This window comes from Octopus sinensis, linkage group LG3 (assembly GCF_006345805.1).
Source record: "Octopus sinensis linkage group LG3, ASM634580v1, whole genome shotgun sequence".
In the NCBI taxonomy this organism is placed as follows: Eukaryota; Metazoa; Mollusca; class Cephalopoda; order Octopoda; family Octopodidae; genus Octopus; species Octopus sinensis.
Genome location: NC_042999.1, coordinates 73,815,871 through 73,838,872, shown reverse-complemented (window position 1 = coordinate 73,838,872; position 23,002 = coordinate 73,815,871). Strand labels below are relative to the sequence as shown.

General features: G+C 35.9%; 1 protein-coding gene across 1 annotated transcript in view; it reads left to right on the top strand.

Moving 5' to 3' along the window:
- The first annotated feature begins 3,142 nt into the window (after nucleotides 1-3,142).
- Nucleotides 3,143-23,002, top strand: part of LOC115209112 (programmed cell death protein 10) — a 44,091-nt gene continuing 24,231 nt past the window's right edge. Inside the window, exons 1-2 of the mRNA XM_029777239.2 lie at nucleotides 3,143-3,337; nucleotides 22,112-22,366. Of these exons, the coding sequence (XP_029633099.1) occupies nucleotides 22,295-22,366 (72 nt within the window). The 5' untranslated portion in view covers nucleotides 3,143-3,337; nucleotides 22,112-22,294. The remainder of the gene's footprint in view (nucleotides 3,338-22,111; nucleotides 22,367-23,002) is intronic.

Sequence of the window (23,002 nt, the reverse complement as noted above, 5' to 3'; positions counted from 1 at the left end):
AGGAAGATTCATCAATTTTTAAATATTTTATACTAAAAAATAATAGGGTTAATATAGGGCGTTACGATTATCAGAAAATTAAAAAAAACGGAAAACGGGCACTCGCGAATAAATAAACATGTCGGACGACACAAGGGGCAGTAACTTACTTTTACCAGTCAGATATTATTGATACGAGGGGCCTGACAATGTCATCTGCGAATTGTAAGAAGACCGTTTCACAATCTTTTTCTTAAAAGTTAGTTTATAACTAATATATTTACTATTTACTGTTTTATAATTATTTCTGTCGAATATCATCATATCATAAAATTGGCGAAGGTAAAGCGAGTGTGCACGACCTAACCCTAACCAGTGTGCGCAGTAAAAAATCTGATTAAAAACAATCAAGAATTTGCAAACGGGCCCCTTGTATCATTAATGATATCTGATACAAGTTACCGCCCCTTGTGTCGTCCGACATATTTGTTTATATTCGCGAGTGCCCATTTTCCATGTTTTATTTTTTAGTATAAAATATTTAAAATTAGATGAATCTTCCTAATTTTTTGCATACTTCATATATTTTGGATATATTTCTCATTTTCATAATTTTTTTAGAAATTAGGCGTCATTTTCTTGGAGAGGTGCGCTTCTATCGAAACGCCAAATATCTGAAATATATTTTTGTTTTCTTTTCTAAATTTCGTGTTTTAATCATTATATTCTTGCATTAGTACAATCTTAGGATCTTTTCGGTTTGAACGGCAGTTTTTTCTAGCGGTGTCATATGAAATTGTCACCCATAATTATGACCCTAGAATCGATCTATTGCATTTCAATCTCTTTCAGGGTTAGGGTTAGTTAGGGTTGGGGGAAGGGTATCTTTTTTTCTTCACAAATATAAATAAACCCAATCTGTTTCTTAAACGAGGGACATATTCATACGGCACAGAATGCTTTTTAACTCAATAGACGTCACTGATTGGTTGAAATTGCAGAAATTGAAGGAAAAAAACAACAAATATCTTACACACTATAGAATTTTCTCAATAAAGCCAAGAGAAAAAGATGTTTTATAAACACATTCTACCAGTATACGAAGTTAAAATTTTTTAGTTACCTAGAAATTATGTTAAAAACTGCCGTTCAAACCGAAAAGATCCCTGTTTCTTTAAGGAGGGACATTCATTATGCACAGAATATTATTTACCTAAATGGACTCCAGCGATTGGTTAAAATTGCCGAAATGCTCGAAATTAAAGACGAAATATCTCACAACCTATAGAATTTTCTCAATAAAGCCAAGAAAAAATGATGTTTTTTATAAACACATTCTACCAGTATACGAAGTTTAAAAGTGTTTAGTTAACTAGAAATTGTGTTGAAAAGTGCCGTTCAAAAGGAAAAGATCCAGAAACAGATTGGGTTTATTTACATTTGTGAAGAAAAAAAGATACCCTTCCCCAACCCCTAAATCTAAAATAGATTGAAATGCAATAGATCGATACTAGGGCCATAATTATGGGTGACATTTTCATTTGACACCGCTGGAAAAAAAAAATCCCATTTTCCGTAGCGGTGTCGCATGAAATTGTCACCCATAATTATGGCCCTAGTATCGATCTATTGCATTTCAATCTATTTTAGATTTAGGGTTAGGGTGAAGGGTGGGTAAAGGGTATCTTTTTTCTTCACAAATGTAAATAAACCCAATCTGTTTCTTAAAGGAGGGACATATTCATTATGCACAGAATGTTATTTATTTAAATGAACTCCAGCGATTGGTTAAAATTGCCGAAATGCTCGAAATTAAAGACGAAATATCTTACAACATATACAATTTTCTCAATAAAGCCAAGAAAAAATTATGTTTTATAAACACATTCTACAAGTATACGAAGTTTAAAAGTGTTTAGTTAACTAGAAATTGTGTTGAAAAGTGCCGTTCAAAAGGAAAAGATCCCTCAATTCATTTATTCCGATAAAAAAATCAAAGAAATTTTAGAGTGCGTATGTACCTATATACGTATATATGAACAGATAAAATAATTAAAAAATATTGTCGAGGGTTCGTAACAAACGTCAAAAGAAGTAAATGCATCTGAGATCGCTTGTATATGACAGAAGTTATAATATTTATTCCTTTTTTTTCCCCCGCTGAAAATCGCGACTTTGTCGTACCTCCTTCAGAGTTGCAATCAATTGAACAGGCGCCATCACATTTCACGAAGTAAACAGCATAAGCGAATTAGTTACATTTCCACCGAATATCATTTCATATAACGTCTAACTATCGTTTAAAAAAGAAATGAATGCTCTAAGCATCCCGTCCCATAATAAATATGAAATATAAACGCAACTTCTTCAACTGTTGTTACAAATATATTGTATATTTGTATGTACCTGATTTCGATATGGTTTTTGAAGCTTAGCTTTTTTGGAGAGAAAAGAAACTTCAACAATGATTCTCTACAACTAAAATTAACTTCAGGCAGAGTATTTTACGCTGAAACAAATATTGAAAGTTAGCAAGAGCTTTTTCACCACACCTTAATAGCTATTGCTCTTTAAAATGGGATTGTCTGTTAAATTCAACATTAAAATAATTGAGAAAACACTTATTTAGATAATCGAAGTTTGTTTGCTGTGAAGAGATGTAAGTGCTGATGTTTCGGACAGGAACATTTTGAAGAAACTGACAAAATATAATTTTTTTCTAATGGCCCTGACACCATTTCTCAGATTCTAGATTTACCTTTGATCTTTATACGGATATATGAAGCTATTCTATTTTTTCTTTTGATTTGTAGGTAAAAATAATGTAGTTTAAAAAAAAAAGTTTTTTACATAAAATTGTTTCAGACAAGTATAAAATACCCAGAGATAAAATAGCAAAAAAATACACGAATAATAATATAGAATAATTTATATCTATTTTGCCAAATATATTTTTAGACATTTCTTTGACAGCTCCGACCACTTGATTTAGGAGCGATCATTGCATATAAACAACAGTGTAACAATTAGCAGTGTTTTAGGTGTTAGTACTTCTTTACCAAACAAGATGTTCCTATTTAATTATTTTTTTTATTTTTGCTTTTAAGTAATTTGATTTTTACCTTTTAAGAATGACTTAAATGTGTGTTTTGTACTGTTTTTCTTGATATTTAAGAATTACAATTAACAAGCGATCCCTGTTAAGAAAACAAATAACGAACTCTTCAGTTATTGAGGATGGAAATGACTGTGTTTTCTGGTTTAGATTAATTTTGATATATTTACAAACCAACTTCTACAAATATATATCTATCTCTAGATACAGATAGATATAAATATTATATAAGCTGATCACTAAGTAAGTACATCTATAACTTTATTACATTTCATCTTTATTTACAGTTAAAATTTTGTGTTTATATTTTTTGTTCTGAAAAACGTACTATTTATTTTCTCGTTTTGCCCTAATTTTAACCTCCTACCTTACATTTCTTCTTTCGCCCACAAATAATTCTACGTATTTCTGTTTCTCTCTATGCCTACAACCTGTAGTCTTACAATATTAATCTAAAACAATACTTTTCTTCTGAATAAACCTCACTTTGAATTTTATAATATTTGCTGCAATATAAATGTTGTTTTCAAAACCCAGACAATAGTTAAAAAATATCAAAAAGCGTTTTATATATATATATTCCATCTAAGTTATGTCATAGGTAATACTATACTTGTTTGAGAAGCTTTCTTTGATCGTGGATTCTTGAGGTTATAAACGAAAATTAGCATATTTCGTGACTTAAAAGTTATAATATTCATAAATTGTATACATACAGATATACCTTCTTGTCACTAATTCGTATCTAAGATTATTGTAATAGTACACCTTGTGTGTATTTGCTCTAACTGTACATCTGTTTTTAGCCATCCTATTAGGGTCTTCGGCTCCCTTCCTCCTTCACTATATACACCTGTGTCTAGTAAAACGCGTTACGTGACATTTAGACTGCTGAGGCATATCCTAGTAATTCCTCAGTAACTGTTTATATCGTCTCTACAACTATTTGAGGAACTTTTGCTTCAGATATAGTTCGTTTAAACAAGCTCAAAATTCTATATTGCTTTAATAAGTAATGTTTTATTTTCTTCTTAATTTTGGGGAAAAGTATTCTGTAAATGCAGTGCATAGTAATATAAATACATCGGTATAACTGGACGATTTTAACATACCTTTTGCACATTGTATCACCTTGAATTAAAAAGTATTTTTTTACAAAATTTTTAGTCTTGTGCCTATAGTAGAAAGGATTATTAAGTCGGCTATATATCTGTCAACTAATAGATTATTTAATGTAATATTTTGCCAAACGTTTTGATCTGGACCTTTTTGTTTTTTGTCTTGTTCAATTTGTCATACAAATAAAAGTATATAAACTTGCAATGTCATATGACACTGCAATATATATATATATTGCTATATTAATATTTGGCAGAAAACACAATATACATATACTCATATTTTCAGATCTACTCTTCCTGTTTGCACCAACATGCCTGTATATATATATATATATATATATATATATATATATATATATATATATACACACTTTATTGATAAAGCTGCAAAGACCTCACAAAAACTGATATATATATATATATATATATATATATATATATATATATATATAAAAACTCTCTTACACAATTAACAAGCCAATAAATTAGTGTCTTACGTGATCACTCAACTTGATAGGAGCTAAATATCCATAACTTATAGTTTCAAAAAAAAAAAGACTTGGATAATATTATCGAAGAACACAACAGTATTCGTATATGTAATGTTTCTGATTATAAGTCTGCTCAGTTAGAGCCAGTTGGGACGAGGTGGGGGGGGGGAGGACTAACAACTCCGCTTAAGATTTATGTCTTACTCCACTGCCAGCCACACCCTTTTTCGTATTCTAGAAAGTGTACCTTGTAGACTTCTTTCCTTACAATCGTGCTGTTTGAAGTGTGAATACCTTGAGAGTTGACGGTCTCCAAATTATCTCAATCACCGCAACTTATCGCCGACGATCTTGAATATATATCTCTTAAAGCATTTTTTGTTGAAACATTTACTACAGTTATAATTTACGAAACTATTATATGAATATTAAATAACTGAGTTTGTAAGCTTTGTCAGTGTTTTCTCTCGAAGAAAGCACTATTCTAAATTTCTATTATTAAATCAGAAAATATATTTGTCGTGGTGTGATTTAATCTCTCGGAATTCGCGGACAATTTCTGTCCATAAAACATTGACTCACTTAGAATACATATATACTATTAATATATACATAAAATATTTTAGGCCTGCAGTTTTCGGCTTAAACTTTCTTGTTAGATTTAACCAATCCTATACACGCTGAGACTCTTTAATACTGGTTTATAATAATAATAATAATATAAAGGAATGTATTCAAGGTAAAATCTGTCTCAATCTGTGAGAGTCAGTGAAATAAATTAGTCTTGCTGATTAAAATAATTTTGTGACAGCTGATAGATAGTTGGGTTTATATTAATTATCCGGATTCTGTACGGTTGATCGCGTTTTATGATAATCGTATCCTAGGGCGACATACTTCTGACTCAATATATATTTACTCACTATAGACTTTGGGATTGACTTACTTCACAAATGTCCTTGAGTAAAGCGTGGACGTCACAATCTCATTTCCCCTCAATAAAAAAAAAAAGATTTGCGCTTATGTAAGAAATTATTTATTTACTGAATCTCTTTAGACCAAATCATGTTGGGGTCGACTTTACCTTTCAACCTTCTCGCAGTCAACAAAATAAACGTCAGTGAAGTTTTCCGGTGAATTCAATCGCAAATAACCCTCTCCTTGCATTAACTAACGTTGGGAACTTACAAAAGAACACTGAATTTTTCTGTGTATATATTCATAAAAATATTAGTTTAAATGTAAACAACTTCAACATATCTGAGACAGTGATTTTAAACAAAGGAAGTTTTCAGGAAATTATCTTAGCGAAATCGGTACGTTTCTTTACGGGCTCTTCAGCGAAAAGCGATCATACACATATGTACTTGCACACGCTCTCTCTCTCTCCCTCTCTCTCTCTCTCTCTCCCTTCCTCTCTCTCACACAACACACTCATTTTGAGCAAGTATTAGAGAACTAAGGAATGAGCACTCAGTTTTAGAAACCAGAAGTGTATATAAGATTGGAGGCATCTGTTAGTCTCCTTTGACCATGGATCTGCTCCGGGGAAAATCTTGTGTCAGTCTTATAGGAGGAATGAATAACAGTCAAAACGTTAATTGAAGACAGTGTGCTGGTTTTGTCCAGGTGCTGTTTCTTCATCAAATATGCATTTTTATTTTTCTCATCAGCAACCTCTCCTCTCTTCTTTTTAAATCCCTGCCTAAAACCAGTCTCCAGTGGCAGCAAACACCAGCAATTTCCTCCTATCTTTCTTCATATCTCACTTGCAAACAGCTTTGAAATGAAGATAAAGAAATGAAGTTACTCTTATAGTTTCTTGCCAGAGGCCAGCTCCTAAGCAGAAAATTTTTCAGGATCCTCAAATTTCACATACTGTGTACATTCATTCATTTAATGTTTTCCCATGAAAGCATGGCTTGGATGAGTTTGTATTTAAGGTAGGATTTTACAACTTGGAACTATTCCATTTCCCACCTCCAACATTTTTTTCAGTTACACACAAACTTGCATATGCGCATTGCATGTATACATGCTTATCTATATGTATATTATATGTATGTTTGAGGATTCATAGTCTGTGGGGATTGTTTACTTGAGTATTGTTTAGGTTTCTTCATAGGTAACCTTACTTAGGCTTGGACAATGCTTTGATATTGGTGTCTAGTTTTGAGAGGTTCTGTGACAGAGATATGTTTGTTTCTATGTATGTATATACATATATGCATTTATGTATTTCTGTGTGTATATGTACATCTATGTGTATATATGTATATATATTTACATATATGTATTTATGTATCTACATATTTATTAGTGCAAGCCTGTTAGTGTGGTAAAGAAAATTCGCTTTCAAAAAAAATTTGAAAGACTCTCAAGATGCCTACATCATCCTTATCATCATCATTGTTTAATGTCCATTTTCCATGCAGGCATGAGTTGGACAGTTTGACTGAGGACTGGTGAGCCAGAAGGCTGCATGAGGCTCCAATCTAATCTGGCAAAGTTTCTACAGCTGGATGCCCTTCCTAATACCAACCACTCCGAGAATGTAGAGGGTGTGTTTTCTGTACAGGAGCCACTCAGGCAGTACTGGCATTGACCACACTCGGATGGTGCTTTTTATGTGCTACCTGCACGGTAGCCAGTCAGGTGACATTGGCATCAACCACATGTGAATGGTGTTTTTTACATGCCACCAGCACAGACGCCACTCAGGTGGTACTAGCAATGGGCACAACAATGATTTCACTTGACTCAACAGGTCTTCTCAAGCACAGCATATTTGCCCAACGATTGAAGGGTATTCTTAAATAGGCCGGTTATGCTGCACTGGCATAGGCCATGGCTATAGTCTCACTTAGCTTGCCAGATCTTCTCAAGCACAGCATATCACCAAAGGTCTCGGTCACTTGTCATTGCCTCTGAGAGGCCCTACATTCGAAGGTCATACTTCACAACCTCATCCCAGGTCTTCTTGGGCCTACCTCTTCCATTGGTTCCCTCCATTGTTAGGGTATGGCACTTCTTCATGCAGCTGTCTTCTTCTATGCATAACACATGACCATACCAGCACAGTCATCTCTCTTGCACACCACATCTGATGCTTCTTGTGTCCAACTTTTCTCTGAGTGCTTACACTATTGTGTATGCACACTGACATTACACATCCAGGAGAGCATACTGGCTTCATTTCTTTCAAGCCTACACATGTCCTCAGCAGTCATAGTCCATATTTTACTGCTGTGTAGTATGGATGTTCATACACATTCATCATACAGCCTACTTTTCACTCTGAGCGAGAGGCCTTTGTTACCAGTTGAGGGAAGAGCTCTCTAAACTTTGCCCGAGCTATTCTTATTCTAGCAGCTACACTCTCAGAGCATCCACCCCCACTACTGGCTTGGTCAACTAGGTAACAGAAGCTATCAACTACCTCTAGTTTTTTCCCCTGGTCAGTAGCCCTAAACAGGTTGTCCCGTAAGAACCTCCAGTTGTCTTTCACATTATGTGAAGCTATATCCTCAAAAGCTTTGAGTAATACGTCTCTAAATCTCAGTCCATTCACAGGTTCCTTAATCTACCAGACCCTTCTTTTCCATGCTGGTCATCTTCTGGGCAGCCATTTAGTCCTGATCTTGAAGTCACTAACTACTAACTTATGTTGTAGGGTGCCTACAGCATTTATAAGTAGCCATCTTTCCCATTTCCTGGCGAGAATGTAGTCAATCTGACTAGTGTACCCACTAGACTGATAGGTGACTGGCAGAATTCCTGAAGTTAATATTACAGATCATAAGATCATTTGCATCACAGAACCCCAGCAGCCTGGTTTCCTCCTCATTGCAGGAACCAAATCCAAAACCGCCATGTACATCATGGAAGCCCCCTGGATGTTGTCCAACATGCCCATTGAAGTCGCCAGCCACAAAGAAGGTCTACATGCATATAAATGTACTTTTGCATAAATCAGTGGGAATGAATTTGAGTGATTGTTAACATAATTTACTATAAGGTAGTCATGAATTAAGTTTAGCTTTAACCTCTCCATTCTTATAAACACCAAGTAGCTATTTAACTTGCTATGTAAGTGTATATGCATCAAACCATGCATGTGTATGCTTACATCTTCGTGGATGCTTGTATGAGCAAGTGTACATGCGCCATACAACTTTTGTGAGGACATTTATACATCCATGTCCATTAACGGTTATTTTTAATACTTTCTTGCTGTATTGCATGCTCATTTCTTTTTTGCATCTGCTCTTTTATTGTTGACCTTCTATATAAATGAAGATATATCTCTTAATTTGCTGCTTTACTTTACATGAAATGAGAACAAAAATTGTGGAACTGTTATTTTAACAAGTTATATCTGTTTATCACCCAAAGAGATAAATCTGCACTGTTGGATGCTCCTGAACCAGTTGTTAAGTATACAACCAGTGAGAGATCGAAACAATTGTAGTGATTAATAAAAATTCTTGTATCTTCTATTTTTCATTTACCATATACATAACGAACACTGTGAAAGTGATCATGCTTTACCAGTAAGCTACCAGGTATAAACCATTTGTTTTATCTCATATACATATATAAAGCATGGTTATATCATAAAGAAGTTATCTTTGCAACCATGGCTCCTTCAGCAAGCGTCTCTGTATGTTTGTGTCTTACAGCATTGTCCTTTCTTTGCAATCCTCCATGCAAACATGCCCATTTATTGTGCTGTTTGTGTTTGAAGGACAAGAAGAAATATTATCTTACTTGGAAACAGTTGAAGATTGATGGTTGGATGCTCTTCCATCTAACCATAGAAAATCTACCTCGTCAAATTTCATTTAACCCCTGCAAGCATAGAAAGGTGGACTTCAAAAATACATTGATGAGTATGAGAAATACGTACATATATGCTTGTACACACCAGGTCACATGCACCCCCCCACACACACACGCGCACACACACACATGGGTATGTTTGGATGTGTATCTAAGACAGGTTTCCTGCTGATTCCATCAACCAAATTCTCTCACATGGCATTGCTTGACCCATGGCTATAGTAGAAGCTACTCCAGTTGCTGTGCAGTTGGTCAAAAACTAAAACTACAAGGAATTCTTTAATCACATAGCCATGCCTGCTCCTATATGTGTGTGTGGGGGTATTGTATGGTTAAGATGTTTGTTTCATAACCATAATCTTTTTGGTTCAGTCCTACTTAATAGCATCTTCGGTAAGTGTCTTTCAGTATTTTACTATAGTTCTGGCCAACCAAAGTGTTGTGAGTGGATTTGGTAGATAGAAACTGAAAGAAGTCTGTCATATGTATCATCATTATCATCATTGTTTAATGTCTGCTTTCCATGCTGGCATGGGTTGGACGGTTTGACTGAGGACTAGTAAGCCAGGAGACTGCACCAGGCCTTTCCTAATGCCAACCACTCCGAGAGTGTAGGGGGTGCTTTTTATGTGCCACTGGCACAAGGGCCTGTCAGGCAGCACTGGCATCACCCATGCTCGAATGGTGCTTTTTACATGCCACCTGCATGGGAGCTAGTCATGTGGCACTGGCATCGACCATGTGCAAATGGTGCATCAGCCACGACAATGATTTCACTTGACTCAACAGGTCTTCTCAAGCACAGCATATTGCCCAACGATTGAAGGGTACTCTTAAATGGGCCAGTTATGCGACACTGGCATAGGCCACGGCTATGATCTCACTTGGCTTGTCTAGTCTTCTCAAGCGCAGCATATCTCCAAAGGTCTCGGTCACTTTTCATTGCCTCTGAGAGGCCCAACATTTGAAGGTCATGCGTCACCACTTCATCTTAGGTCCTCCTGGGTCTACCTCTTCCACAGGTTCCCTCTACTGTTAGGGTGTGACACTTCTTCATACAGCTGACCTCATCCATACTTAACACATGACCATACTAGCACAGTTGTCTCTCTTGTACACCACATCTGATGCTTTCTATGTCCAACTTTTCTCTCAGAGCACTTACACTTCGGCATGTATGCACACTGACATTACACATTCAGCTGACCATACTGGTTCATTTCTTTCATACCTACACGTCCTCAGCAGTCACAGCCCATGTTTCACTGCCGTGTGGCATGGCTATTTGCACACATGCATCATACAGTCTACCTTTCACTCTGAGCAAGAGGCCCTTTGTTACCAGTTGAGGTAGGAGCTCTGATTGGTTGAACAGTTTGACTGAAGCTGGTAAGGCCAAGGGCTGCACCAAGCTCCATTGACTATACTGGCATGGTTTCTACAGCTGCATGCCTTTCCTAATGCCAACCACTCAACAGTGTACTAGGTACTTTTTATGTGGCACCTGCACTGGTATCATTTCTGTTGTGGAAGACAAATCTCCTTGAATACAGCAGAGCGCTAGATATCTTGGTCCTTTGTCATTTCCTTCATAAGGTTCAATGTCTTGAGATCAGCCTTCAATATTTCATCTATCTATCTATCTATCTGCCTGTCTGTCTATCTATCTATCTGTCTGTCTATCTCTCTCTCTCTCTCTCTCTCTCTATAGATATATATATATATATATATATATATATATATATATATATATATATAAAATATATTTAGTGGAGGCGCATGGCTCAGTGGTTAGAGCGTCGAGCTTACGATCGTGAAGTTGTGAGCTCGAATCCCAGACCGGGCTGCGTGTTGTGTTCTTGAGCAAAGCACTTTATTTCACGTTGCTCCAGTTCACTCAGCTGTAGAAATGAGTTGCGACGTCACTGGTGCCAAGCTGTATCGACTTTTGTCTTTCCCTTGGATAACACTGGTGGCGTGGAGAGGGGAGGCCGGTATGCATGGGCGACTACTGGTCTTCCATAAAAACAACCTTGCCCAGACTTGTGCCTCAGAGGGTAACTCTCTAGGTGCAAACCCATGGTCACTCATGACCGAAGGGGGTCTCTCTATATAATATATTTAGAGGGAGTGAGAGAGGGACAGAGTTGTTTTACATCCATTGTAACTTGCATAAAGAGTATATTGCTAATCTCAAGAACTTGCACTATCCTTTGGTAAATAAAACATATTCAACAGGACATTAACAACAAGCAAAAATATCAATGTGAGAATAAATGCATGTCTAATACAGTTAGGGAACTTTCCTCATCAAATCAAAAATTGTAGAAATACATATCTGAGTAAAATCAAGTATGTTATTTATAATTTGGTTTATTTTCAGTGAAGTTGTTACCGAAACATGTTAGATCATCATCATCATTGTTTAATGTTCACTTTCCATACTGGAATGGGTTGGACGGTTTATAGGAGCTGTCCAGACTCCAATTGTCTGTTTTGGCATGGTTTCTATGGCTGGATGCCCTTCCTGATGCCAACCACTTTAGTGTGTGCTGGGTACTTTTGACTTGTCATTGGTACAGGTGCATTTACATAGCACTGGCACAAGTGCATTTTATGTGGCACCAGCACCTGCTAGACAAAGACCTCTCAACTAGGAGAGGGAGCGGGTGTCATGGCTATAAAGCACATGCCTGTATGTATGGACGGATGTGATTTTACTTAGATTGATGTATCTTCTCAAGTATAGCAAATCTCCACAAGTTCTAGTCCTTTGTCATCTCCTCAGTGAAGCCCAACATCTGATGATCCATTCTCACCGCTTCGTCCCTCATCTTGGGTCTACCCCCTTTCACAGGTTCCATCCACAATTAGAGATCAGCACTAGCATATAAACTTACTCTCTAATGTAATCTACTACACAAGGCAGCAAAAAAGAAAAGTCCATTATGTCGTGTAATCTAGAAAAACCGGCAATTGCACTGAATTGTCTTTCAACAGTGCTTTTAAACATTTTTTTTCTCTAATAATGATTGTATGTTTCTTATTTTATGATAATCTTTGCTCATCATTAACATTGTAAAATTTGACAATCTTAGAACCATATATATTTGTTTCATTTTTATACATCCACTTTTCCTTGCTAGCACAGGTTAGACATATATTAGCAAGGCATTATTTTACAAATGGATGCCCTTCCTGTCACTAACCCTTACATGTTTGTTAAGTGAGGGATGTCCTACACATTTTCAAAGACTAATGCCAGTGAACATTTTGTTAGAGCAAATTACTTTCCTGTGCCTGTGTGCACACACAAAACACACACACCAGATTTCTTATAGTTTTCACCTATTGAATCCACTCTTCTGCTATAACTCTGCTTGACCAAGACTATAGCAGAAGACACTTATTCAAGATGCTATGCAGTAGGACTGACGTCAAAACCATGCTGGTAAATGAACTTCTCAACTACACAGTCAATATATCTATCTATTTGTCTATCCATCTATAATATATATATATACACACACACACACACACAGAAGTACAAAATAAGATGGAAAAAATAGTACTCGAATACCTAGGGTAGAATAATATATCTTTTATTAAAGCTGCAAAATTATCATGGAACTGTTTCTCAGAGTATCCTGTTCCCATTTGTCAGTTGTAAGAGATAGGTATTTGATGACATATTTGGTAATTTAATAAAACAACCTAAGCTAACAAAAACTAAATATATTTAAATAAGAATTTGTGTTTGTGTTGTCAATAAGCTTTCTTATAAGACTATTCTATGAATTGTCTTCAGCTTCATTGACTGCTTTAATACTAAACCAGAATTATTGACATGTCTATGCTAAATGGCCCTTTCAAACTTTACCTAGACCAGTGCTTCTCAACCAGAATCCATATGACCATTGGGGGTCCATATATTTTGTTGTTAAAATTTATGTGCAGTAATTTGGTTATGCACAAAATATTTTAGCAAAATTTTTTTTGTGTGTAATTCTTTATGATAATTAATTATAAAAATATGATAGGATTTTTAAACATCAAATGGCTATAAGGCCCTACACAAGTAAAATAAGAATCAAAGGGGTCCATCAATAAAATAGTTGAGAACCACAAAAGATCATTCAGCATTTAGAAAGTTGCTGTGTTCTGTATATATGGCAACAATGACTGCATGTCTTTTCATGTCTTATGTTAGCATTTCATCTGTCATGAAGGATCTGAAAGAAAATGACTTGTTTTGAAGGGAGTAATATATTGGTAATTAAGTATCCTCAAATACTCTTCACACTCTGTTTGTTTGTGTGTGTCATCATTATTTCACATTTATTTTCCATGCTGGCTTGGGTTGGAGGGCTTGACAGAAGCTAGCAAGATCAAGGCCTGCACCAGGTTCCAGAGTCTGTTTAGGCTTGGTTTCTACACCTTGATGCTCTTCCTAAAACCAGCCACTTAACAAAGTGAACTGAGTGTTTTTTATGTGGCACATGTTTTCTTGAGTACAGCAATGCACCATATGTCTCAGTCCTTTGTCATCTCCTTCATAAGGTTGAGTGTTTTGAGATCAACCTTCAATACTTTGTCCAATGTCTTCCTGGTTCTTCCACTTCTACAACTGTCATTCACTTTAAGTAAATGATACTTCTTTATGCAACTGTTCTCATCCATCTACATCACCTGGCCAAACCAGCACAGTCTTCTCTCTTTACACTTTGCATCTAATTTGTCTATGCCTAACTTTTCTCTATTAAATGCAATAACTAACACTCTGTTGCACATGTACACTGACATTGCACATCTAGCGGAGCATACCAGCTTTGTTACTCTCTAGTCTTCACATGTCCTCTGCATTCAATGCCTCTGTGTGTGTGTGTAGATATATACTGTGCTTACTCCTAAATTTGAACTGGTTTCTTCTTTTGTTCTGAACTTTTGCATAAAAATCAAGTGAAATCTGTAGAACAGGTTCAAAAAGATCATTGTCTATGAAATGACCTTATCGCTAAAAAAAGCATCAAAGTTTGATTCATTATAAGATTTTTCAAAATAACTCTAGCCATTCTTCTTAATTTAGCTTTTCATCATTGTTCCATCCTATCAGTTCATCATCAGTTTTTTAAAAGATCTTGAAACCATATGTTCAACCAAAGTATTCCATCTGGTGAGTAGTTAGTTGCAAGGCTAGCCACTTTTGAGATAACTTCCTGCTGTTTTTTTTTTTGTTATTTTTTTTTCCTCACTTCATCAGATGACTTCCATAGCATCCAGTTCTTTCTTACTTCTTCCTTAAATGGTTTGTTCAAAATATCAACAAGCTAAAAAACATGTATCAAACCACATGAGATTACAGACTGACTAGTTTTCATACCTTTCACCATTTTAAACTAGTACTTACCAGTACTGTAAGTTTCTTTAAAAGAATTCCAGATTGTTTATCTCATACTCTTCTTAGTTATAGATCTATCCGGCCAGCCTTCAGATTAAGTAAGTATTTCACTTTTCAGACTTGCCCTTTAAATATAACCATAGGATTTCACTAGGTTTCATTAGTTAAAGAATGCAAAGCTGCAGTGATTTTTTTTTTGTTTTTCTTTTTATGGCCTGTTATTCAAACATAGTTTTACTTCCTACTTTATTCAGTGTTTTGTTTCTTGGCATGTCAAAAAATATAGATGCCTCATCCAAGTTTTCAATTTGACTCAGTTCAAAGTCATGTTGCTTTTGCAGTTATTAAAAGCTGTACAATTTTATCATCCAAATTAGAGGGTGGGTTTTGTAAACTTTTAATTTTCTGACTTGGTGCTTAAGAAAGGCTTTTGAAGTATCACTGGCGCTGACTTATTTGAATACTGGAAAGATTAAGTATATATACATTTCTCGTCTTTTGACATTTTCTTTGCTTATCACTTTACATACAGTGTGGTGATGTGTTATGCGTCTTTTCTCATATTTTCAACATGTTCACTCTATTTTTTTGTTTCAGTTCTAGATTATGAACTTGCTTTATTCTTTCTCCTTAGTTTAATTTGGTTCCAACATCAAATTTCTTACAGGCTGCTCAGTGTTGTTCTCTTTATCAAATTTAAATTTTGCACTCTAAACAATATGTCTACTTTTCACTACCATACTTTTTTTGTAAGGGTGTATACTGAAATTGTTTTATATATATATATATATATATATATATATATCAGTGATATAACTTTTAAACTGCAATGTTTTAGATTAATAATAATCGCTTTTACACAGTAAAGTATATATAACAATACACACCAGCAGGCTAATAGAATTAACTATTACCATTGGATGTATACATTATGCAAATGCTGTTTCATAGCTGCAGACAATGAAGTTTATACTCCAGTTGTTAGATGTCTGGAACTAGCATCTTTTAGTATATTCATTTTGTTATTGCATTTAATTTCTTTTACATTGTAGTATAATGTTACCTCTGTACATATTTTGATCTTGATTGTATTTAGCGATAAAACAAAGTTTCTTATGTTCATTCATTTTGGGAGAAGAGTTTCTGGCATTATGAAGCAAATCTTTCATCAGAATGTGAGAAACATGGCAACTTAACTAGTGATGGTGGCATGAAAAAAAGCTCCCAGTGCTCGCTGTAAAGTACTTGGTATTAGGAAGGGCATCCAGTTTTAGAAAACATGCCAAAGCTGACATGGAGTACAATGCAGCAGATCCTGTCGACCCATCCAATGTATGACAGCATACAAAATGAACATTATGTGATGATAATGATGTGTGTGTACCTGTATCTAAACACAACTATATGTACATATACAAATATATATGACTGGGAAACATCAATACAACCCAACACATATGGACATAGATAATAAACAAAAATAGGGACTGGTTAAGAGAAAGAGGAGAAACATTCATTTAAACTTCAGGTAGCAGCAATAATGCATTGTTCTTTGAGTCTCCTAGAGTATGATTCTGGCAGTGTAGGAAATACCAAACACTGAGAGATGTGGTTAATGAAATGACCATATGTGTTTAAATGATGGACCTGAAGAAGGATGCAGTCTAAAATGTCTTCTTCCAACAGCATACAAACACTAGAAGCTTTATACTTTACATATATGTATCTGTGTGTGTTTGTGCACGTGTGTGTATATATTTATATATATATATATATATATATATATATATATGTGTGTGTGTGTGTATTATTATAAAACATTCAGTCCACACTGTAAAGTGGTTGACATTTCGAAGGGCATCCATGTAAAAACCATGCCAAAACTGACCTTGCCTGTGCTTGTGCCACATAAAAAGCATTCTGCCCACTCTGCTGGGCTGATGGTGTTAGGAAGAGCATCCAGCTGTAAACACTGTGTCAAAACTGACACAGAAATCTGGTGCACTCCTGCCTGGTCAGCTTCTGTCAAACCACCCAACCCATGCTGGCATGGAAGGCAGACATTAAATGATGATGATGATGTTGGTATTTACATTTATGAATTTGTTTTGCAAGATTCCTGATGTGAAATTGTGTTGAAGCAGGTATTGTTATATTTCAGGATGGTCATTTTTTTCTCTTGCCAAATAAACATGAACTTTATATTCGTTCTCCACTTGTTTATTATTGTTCTTACTTTATCTTATGTCTATTGTTTGGAAATCTTTCATCACACATCTCTGACCTCTTGAGCGACTCTTCCATCCTATGTCTTCTGTTTATTCCATTCTGTCTTGGTGCCCCAGCATGACTGCAGCTTTAAAGTTAAAAAAAGTCAAAGAGTTTATATATATATTCACACACACACATCATTTTAATGTCCCCTTTTCCATGGTCACATGGGTTGAACAGAAACCTCACCTGTTTCTTCCAAGTAAGGTAATATTCTTTCATAATAGACAAGTTTCACACAATACTGGAAATGAAGGACACAGCTTCCATGACACTCACAACTATCACAGCATGGAGGTGGTAACACACACATATACTAAATAAAATCATGGCTGTACATACAGGCATAATCAGTATGTCACCCCCATGCACACTGAATTTTGTCTCCTGTCAAAACTCCCCCCATAAACCATCTTTTCAACACCCCTTTCCCCCTATTCATGATCACTCGCTGGAGGCCCTTCCACTTTTCCTCATGTATCTACCTGTACACTCTCCATGCCTTCACACATCTACCAGAGCCCACACACTACACACCAGTCACATCCATTTCTCTCACCCTCGCTTGTTACAGTCACCTCTTCTCTAGCTCTCAACATCTCTCCTCACACTCTCCTCACACTCTTATTGAACATCCCCCTCTATCCTCTCTGAACCACTTACATTCACTCCCACTGTACCTTGTGAGTATGTGCTGATGCATCCCCAACACCATCTTTCCCTCTCTCTCTCTCTTTCTCTATCTTTGTTTCTGACTCTATCTCTCCTTCCTCTTCCTATTGAGGTAGCGAAGTATCTACTCTATTAGTATGACACCTACCTCTGTTATACTTTAACCTCTTAATCTGTACAAAGCCACCTCCCTCAGTACCACTGCCTCTCCTAGCCAAGAGGGCCTTTGTATTGTGAGTCACTTGACAACCCCACCAGTGCTGGTGCCACATGAAAAGCACCCAGTACTTTCTGTATAGGGGTTGGCATTAGGAAGGTTATCCATCCATAGAAACTAAGTCAAAGCAGGCAATGGAACTTGGTGCAGTTCTCTGGCTTGCCAGCATAGAAGGCAGCCATTAAATAATTATTATGATGATGAGCTTCTTTCAGTTTCCATCTACCAAATCCATTCTCAAGGCTTTGGTTGACTACAATTGCCTTGTAGTGAGACTGAACCTGAAACCATGTGGTTGCGGAACAAACTTCTTCCCAGGCAGCCATGCCTTAACAATAACATTGAGAGTTGACTGATGGAAGACTACATAGCCAAATAAGGTCAGTGTTATTGCAAAATATATAGAACTGGAATCAACAAGATTAAACATTACTTTGAAGAAAATGATAAATTTTAGGATTTCTGTCACTTGACATAAATAGATGTTAGCTGCAGACTTTTAGGTTTCCAAATTTTATTCCTGTGTCCATCTGCTTGAAATAACACCATTACTAAGTGTCTATTTATACAGGAATCCTGCTCATTAATTAACATTCTAGTTTGAGCTGTGTTCACTTTAGCAGAAACAAGTAAAAGAAAGAAAATTATAAAAAAGTTAGATGAGATCAACTTGCTGGAAAGATATTTGCATGAATTGTGTGTTTGTGTGTGTGTGTATAAAATCATACATCTACCCACACATATCATCATTTAGCGTTGATTGTCCATGCTGGCATGGGTTGGTTGGTTTGACCAGGGTAATGGGTGCTTTTACGTGCCACCAGCATGGGTGCCATTTGTGTGACTGGTATCTGTCACAACTGTGATTTTACTTGGCTTGATGGATCTTCTTCTCAAGCACAACTTCGCCTCAGTCATTGCCTCCCTGAGGCCCAAAGTTCAAAGATCATGCTTTACTACCTTGTCCCATGTCTTCTTGGGTCTACCTCTACGACAGGTTCCCTCCACAGTTAGAGAATGGCACTTCTTTACACAGCTGTCCTCATCCATATGCATAACATGATCATACCAGCACAGTCGTCTCTCTTGTACACCACATATATATATACATATGCATAAATTCATTTTTCCATTATTGAAGCCTTGTTTTACAGCCAGTTACTCTTCCTGTCTCCAACCCATACCTGTTTTTCAAATAATAGGTTTCTTATTCCGTTTCTTCAAAACCACATAGTTCTAGGTTCAGTTCCACCACTTGGTACCTTGTATTAATATCTTCTACTATAGCTTAGGCCAACCAAAGCCTTGTGAGTGAATTTGGTTGACAGAAACTGAAAGAATCGTATTATATATGTATATTTGTATGTATACGTGTTTGTGTGTCACTGTCTCCTTGCCTTGACACTGCATGATAAACAAATATCACCATCTTGCAAGCAGTATCCTTCATTTCCAATATTCTGTGAAAACATGTCTGGTCAGAGGGAAATATTATCTTACTAGGGAATAGGTGAGGGTTTGCAACATGAAATCATCCCACTTCTCACCACCACCACCAATGTCCTTCAAGGGCATGTCCCAACATGTCTTCACCATTTGTCTCACTGTTGCTGTCTTTACTCTTTTTATCTTGTTCTCTAACCCACCCTCCTTTCTTTTCTATCTGGGGTATCCTTGTATCTACTCTTCAGCAAGACACCTATCCCTGTCTCTCTATACCTTTCATCTCTCATCAACTGGCACAAAACTACCTCCCTCTGCCTCAATACTATCCCCTCCCCCAGCCAAGGGATTTTTATCTTACAAAGTACTTGGCAACCTTGTCAGTGCTGGTGCCATGCAAAAAGCACTAGTGTTGGAACCATGTGAAAAGCACTAGTACACTCTATAAAGTGGTTGGCATTGAGATTCAACATCCTGAGGTTTGCCTTTACCATTTCTTCCCAGTTTCCACTTCCTACACCTTCTGCAAGTTCCTACCAATTGAATTGCTTGGCATATCTTCACTTATCTCTCATCCTGCATACTCATAATATGTCCGCCTCAGCACAATCTCCTCTCATGCAGACTAGACCTGGTTGTTCTTATATGCACTCTTCCTCTTCACTCATTTCTTGTCCATTATTCATGTATGCTAACATTAACATTTCACATCCAGCCGAGCCTGCTCACACCATCTCTTTCCAGCCTTTACATATCCTCAGCATTCATTGCTCTTGTTTTACTACCATGTATTATTGTATTGATACATCATATTAATGTTTCTCAACTGGGGTTCCCTGGAACTCTAGGATTCCATAAAAGGTTCCATGGGATTGGGGTTCTCTGAAAAAGAGTGAAGTAAGCAAATGCTAATTTCATGATCATAATATTACTATACATGCACTCATGATTGTAATATTATAATATAAACATCAGCCTATCTAACCTCTTATGTTATCAACAAATATATATAACAACCATATATATACATATACATATATATATATATATATATATATATATATATATATATATATATAAGAAAGATATGGTATATAATTTTTTTTGTGCAGGGTTCCTTGAGACGTGTATTTTATTTTAAAGGTTACTCAAAAGTAAAAAGGTTGAGAATCACTGCATCATGTACAAGCATCATACTATCAATCTGCTCTTTACTCTGAGAATCTTTGTTGCCCAAAGAGGTAGTAACTCTCTAAATTTCTTCTTCCCTGTTCTTACACTGGCTACTATGTGTTAACAACACCCACCTCTACTGCTGACTAAATAACAGAAAATGTCAATTACTTGTGAGTCTTCTAGGCATTTGAAAAAATACATTTCATAGACACACTTACCAATAATTATTTCTGCAAACTACAGAGTATTTCTTCTCTGTCAGCCTATGTTTTCTTTTTTTTCTGTTTTTCCATTCATCCCTTGTGTAATCATAGTTTACTTGAGTACACAATATAGAATCTATACTTGCTTCTTTGCTGCATATTGAGTAAAATCTCTTCCTAGATTGCAAGTAAGTTCCTCTTGATTTTTTGGCTCATGTTTCCACATTTGAGGTTTTTCCTTGTTAAGTATCATCTCTCTATATATAAACAGCAGTTTGTCTGTCTGTGTGTCTGTCAGGTTGTACTCTCACCCTGACCACGGCTTTCGACCGATTCTGATGAAACTTGACACACACAGCCCAATGTCATAATTCAAAACTAACACAGCGAAAATTTTGAAAAGTTCCCCCAGTTCTGAAAAGAAATTGATAAATTCGACACGGGTCGAGAATCTAAGCTTTTTATATGCAACACATTTTCTACACACTGTCTAGGGGACGCAACTCGACCTTTTTAACTCTCGGAACACGTGGGGTAAGTATCCCAAAATGTATAAAAATGTACAAAAACGGCAAAAAAGCGGGCAGCAATGTGAGTGACAACAACGAAAAAGTCAAAAGTGACCAAACTGAACAAACGAATGGAAAAGGTTTTTTGGTGCACACGACAAAAGCGGTTTATAATAAACCAAGAGTTTGCAAGTAGTGTCCGAGGACCCTTAGGGTATGTCAAAAATTTAAGGTAAAACGTTTGGGGTGGTAGTTATAAAGAAAGTGTAAGCAAAAAAAGTATTCGAATAACTTGCGGCTGCAGCAGCTATTAGCAGAAGTGGGGGTAAAGTCTCGAATGTAATTTCTTCCTGGTAGGAATTGGTTGGGTTGAATTATCGATAGCTATTTGATAGTTATTTGGGAGTGAAGAGAAGATATTGCAACCTACACATGTGCCTTCGTTCCCTAGAGGGAAAGGACTAGATTGGGATTAGTCGTTGCCTACTAGGGGCTCTTACATACCCAGGCAACGCCGGGCTATGCTGCTAGTTACATTAATAGGAGTTAGGTATCTAGTTTACTGTTTGATACTAGTTCTGCCTGAATTGAGGTCAGCTTTTTGTGAATGTCAATTGAAAATTTTGCTTTCATTACACTATTTATGATTCATATATTTCTTCTATTTCTTCCAGATTTTTATTCCAAGGTGTTGCAATCAAGAATTTAAGAATCGCTTATGTTGCTGGATTGAATTCTATATCTTAGCAGTGTAACCTGCAAAAACAAAATATACAAAGAACAATTTTTTTTTTTCATATAATCTAAATTCTATCTTAATCTACTTCCACTGAACGAATTATAGAAAAGAATTAAATATGACCATGGGTGATGAGTCCCTGTATGCTGCAATGACCATTCCCGTTATTATTGGACCCATTTTGGAAAGGGTATGTTGTAATTTTTATAAAATTCTGAATTATCTCTAATTGCTGCTCATTGTTGTATATTTATAGAGCATTAGTATCATAAATTAATTTCTACTTAAGATTACCCTTTTAGTGACCATATTTTTTAATGAAATGCACTGCCTGTGTGCTTAAGTTTATTTCTAAAATGAGAGTTTGAAGATATTTAGTAAAATAATAAAACTGTTCATTATTAAACTGGTGTCAGAAGCATAGCAAAAAGTGTTTACATAAAATTATGATAATAGGTTATTATTTAAATATGAATTATTTTTTAATGGGCAGTTTTGTATTCTGACAGTATCACCTGTAATGACAGTGGCTCCAAAAAGTCATTGACCTTTCCCTTGGTTAAACATTAATAGCATAGGAAGGAGAGACCTCCATGCAAGGGTAACTACTAGTCTTCCTCAAAAGAAATCTTGCCCAGATTAGCATTTATATGTGCTGATGCAACCTTGGCCAACAGAAACTCTATTTGTTTTTAAAACTTAAAGAATAGATGCTGAGCATAACTACGTACTTTGAAATGCTAATAATTTTGGAATCAATTATATAGTGTGTTAATTTTTCAAGAATCCCACTCATACATGCTGAAGATAGGCCTAAGCCAGTAAG